Raw genomic sequence first — 3,334 nt, 5'->3', positions numbered from 1 at the left:
GGTGGCTTCGAGCAAGGAAGAATTTCCAGGGGCCGGATAGGAGAGGTTTTGACACCACGGTCACTGCGGTCCTCTGGGCTTTGTGGAAGCAAAGGAATGCGAGAGTGTTCAATAGGGTGGAGCAACAAAAAAACCAGCTCGAGCTAGTCACCTCTACGTTAATTGAGATAGCCGAGTGGAGGCAAGCGGCAGGCGGTGTTGGTGGGTTACAACGTTTTGTGAGGAGTTAGCCTAGGTGTTTTTGGTTGGTGTTGGTGTTGGGAATTTCGTGTGTGTCGTATGTTCGCATTCGAGCCACACGTCACGTCTTGTAATTACACTTTCTACTTCTTCTATAAAAATATGGTACGCCTTTGGCGTACTGTCGAAAAAAAATAGTCAACTACAATGCTTAAGGGTGTTAAATATCCACCTGCAATGTAAGCTATAGTCATATGACTACAAAAATCTGATAGATCGGTTAAGAGTTCATCTTTATTCTCATCATCTGCAGCACCATACATAGTTAGGAGACCCCAAACACATTTTTGTCAACATCAAACACATTACTAACTTGTAAGATATACTTGCTAGTAAGCCAGGAAACAATTTCCAATTTTTCTTTCTTAATACCATAAAGGATTCAATTACCATTAAGCAAGTCATAGGGGTCATTTTTCTGATATAACTACGAGGCCGACTCTAACCTTCCCTTCCCACCACTGGAAGGAAGGCGGAGGACTAGGTCTAGGCTTTTTTTTGGCACTGTCCAGAAATGGGGGAGGGTCGTCTGTAGGTCAAGAATGGGGTGAGGGAAGGATTTTATACCTCCAACCGGGCTGCTCGGTGATCAAGGGTGGAGAGGATCTCCCTCCACGTGTCGAACATCCGTCATGTCACGCACTTGTTTAGTTTTGGGCCCGCATCATGAGCAGCGGTCCAGACCGAAGCATAGTTCCTGTGTACCGCCCTCCTGAGGGTGGTGTTATGTTGGCACAGAGCTTAGCGGGGAAATTGGTAGAGTACTCTAGCTGTGAAGAAATGACTGATTCTTTTTGGGTCCGTCTAGGACACATCTAGATGTGACATAGTTATGTCACATCTAAGCTGATGTCCATTCTGTTTGTGGTCTATTTTTTTGTGTCCTAGTCTTTTTGGTTTCTTGTTGCTGCATTATATATTTGTGGAAGCTTAGATGTGACATCCTTAAAAAAACATCTAGATGTGAATTAGACAAACTAATTCTTTTTTTAGAAAATATCAGGCAACATTGAAGAATAGCTAAAGCAAAGAAGATTTGGTTATCAGTTTGATGTCTGGTTCAAGAGCCTATCTACAAAACATTGCCATAACAAATAATTTGTTATGTTCTGTGCTTTGTTGAGTGCCCTATAATTGTCTAAAACTTAAGTATTTTGGGATCCGGGTCGACGTAGAAACTGGACAGTAGTATACTCGTACCACTAGCGCATGCATGGTGAACTGGTGACTGGTCGAGTCCGAGATTTTTGACTTAGGCAGACCATCGCACTATTCTTAGTAGTGCCCTGTTTTTGGGTTCATCCATGTACTGCACTATGTGTTCCATTGCATACGTTAAACTATAGTGCTACTCTAGGTCACACACAACCCAACCCAATCAATCATGCACGTACATGCATGCTACGGCTATAAATACCGGCGCACGCTGCACTCCCACAGCATGTGTGCTCAGCGCTCACTCGTCTTCTTCTTCTTCTTGTACCTGTCATCGATCACTCGAGAACAGCACTTAGCAAATTAGGGTCGATCACTGAACTAATCAAGATGGGTGCTGTCAAGAACCTTGTGAAGCTCTTGATCCTCGTCGAGGTGGCCGTGGCCCTGGCGGGGCCCGGCGTCGCCGCGCTCAGCATGAACTACTACGGCATGAACTGCCCGTTCGCCGAGTACATCGTCCGGAGCGTCGTGAGTGACGCCGTCATGGGCGATCCCACCCTCGCCGCCGGCCTCCTTCGGCTCCACTTCCATGACTGCTTCGTACAGGTACGTGTTGCTCGATCTCATGGTGCATGCTTCATCTATGCTCGCTATCCATTTAATTTGATGGTGGTTCATCAACCCATGGCGTACAGGGATGCGACGCGTCCGTGCTTCTGGACGCGGCGCCGGGCAGCAAGGCGGAGAAGGACGCGCTGGCGAACAAGAGCCTGCGCGGGTTCGAGGTGATCGACAAGATCAAGGACACCCTCGAGGCTCAGTGCCCCGGCGTCGTCACCTGCGCCGACATCCTCGCGCTGGCGGCCAGGGACGCCGTGCTCATGGTCGGGGGCCCCTACTACGACGTGCCCCAGGGCCGGCGCGACGGGAGACGCTCCGTCGACACCGACACGCTGACCGCGCTCCCGTCGCCGTTCCTCAACGCCTCGGCGCTCATCACCCTCTTCGGCACCCACGGCTTCAACGTGCAGGACATGGTGGCGCTCTCCGGCGGGCACACTCTGGGCGTGGCGCACTGCCCGTCGTTCACGCCCCGCCTCAAGTTCGAGGCGTCCACGCTGGACGCCGGGTTCGCGTCGTCGCTGGCGGCCACGTGCAACAAGGGCGGGGACTCGGCGTCGGCGACGTTCGACCGGACGAGCACGGCGTTCGACGGCGTCTACTTCAAGGAGTTGCAGCAGCGGAGGGGCCTGCTGAGCTCGGACCAGACGCTGTACGAGTCGCCGGAGACGCAGCGGCTGGTGAACATGTTCGCCATGAACCAGGGCTACTTCTTCTACGCGTTCACGCAGGGGATGGGCAAGATGGGGCAGATCGACCTCAAGGAGGGTGACCGCGGCGAGGTCAGGAAATCCTGCAGGGTCGTCAACAAACCCAGCTGGTAAACTAAGCATGCACGTGCGACATCGTCGTAAAAATCAAATTAGCTCGACGGACATGGCACAATAACTACAGGAACACGGTAAGGTACAGTAACTAGTGTATTGTCGTGTGTGTGTGTGTGTGTGTGTGACAGTACTTCTATAACTTCTGAAGGTGTTGCGTTGCGAGATTTGCCAATAAATGTGCATGGCAGTATGCACTAATAACATGTCAGCATGTAATAAGGTGAAATTAAGCAAATATATACTGTAACACAGGACATTTAATGCAGTAGCTCATGTACTAGCAGTCGTGTAATACAAGACATATCACACAATATATATGTGCTCAATATGCAACCATGAGTTGGGCGCAAGTTCTTTTTTGTTCTTCTTTGTGAAAAATAGGCATACTTTTATCTTCTTTTTTTAGAAAATCTCGTCGCATTTTATTCAACAACGATGTTTGGAGGGATTGTTACGAAGTCATGTGGATCACCAAGCCACACATGCCT

At 49.8% G+C, this 3,334-nt stretch overlaps 1 protein-coding gene across 1 annotated transcript; it reads left to right on the top strand.

Annotated features, from left to right (window-relative positions):
• The first annotated feature begins 1,685 nt into the window (after window positions 1-1,685).
• On the top strand, window positions 1,686-3,111 carry LOC125520778 (peroxidase 47-like). The gene is made up of 2 exons (XM_048685796.1): window positions 1,686-2,004; window positions 2,094-3,111. The coding sequence occupies exons 1-2, from the start codon at window positions 1,786-1,788 to the stop codon at window positions 2,841-2,843; spliced, it is 969 nt and encodes a 322-aa protein (XP_048541753.1). The 5' UTR covers window positions 1,686-1,785; the 3' UTR covers window positions 2,844-3,111.
• Window positions 3,112-3,334: the final 223 nt, after the last annotated feature.

Source organism: Triticum urartu, chromosome 7, assembly GCF_003073215.2.
Source record: "Triticum urartu cultivar G1812 chromosome 7, Tu2.1, whole genome shotgun sequence".
In the NCBI taxonomy this organism is placed as follows: domain Eukaryota; kingdom Viridiplantae; phylum Streptophyta; class Magnoliopsida; order Poales; family Poaceae; genus Triticum; species Triticum urartu.
Note: the sequence above shows the minus strand (reverse complement) of the source record. Positions and strands in the feature narration are given on the sequence as shown.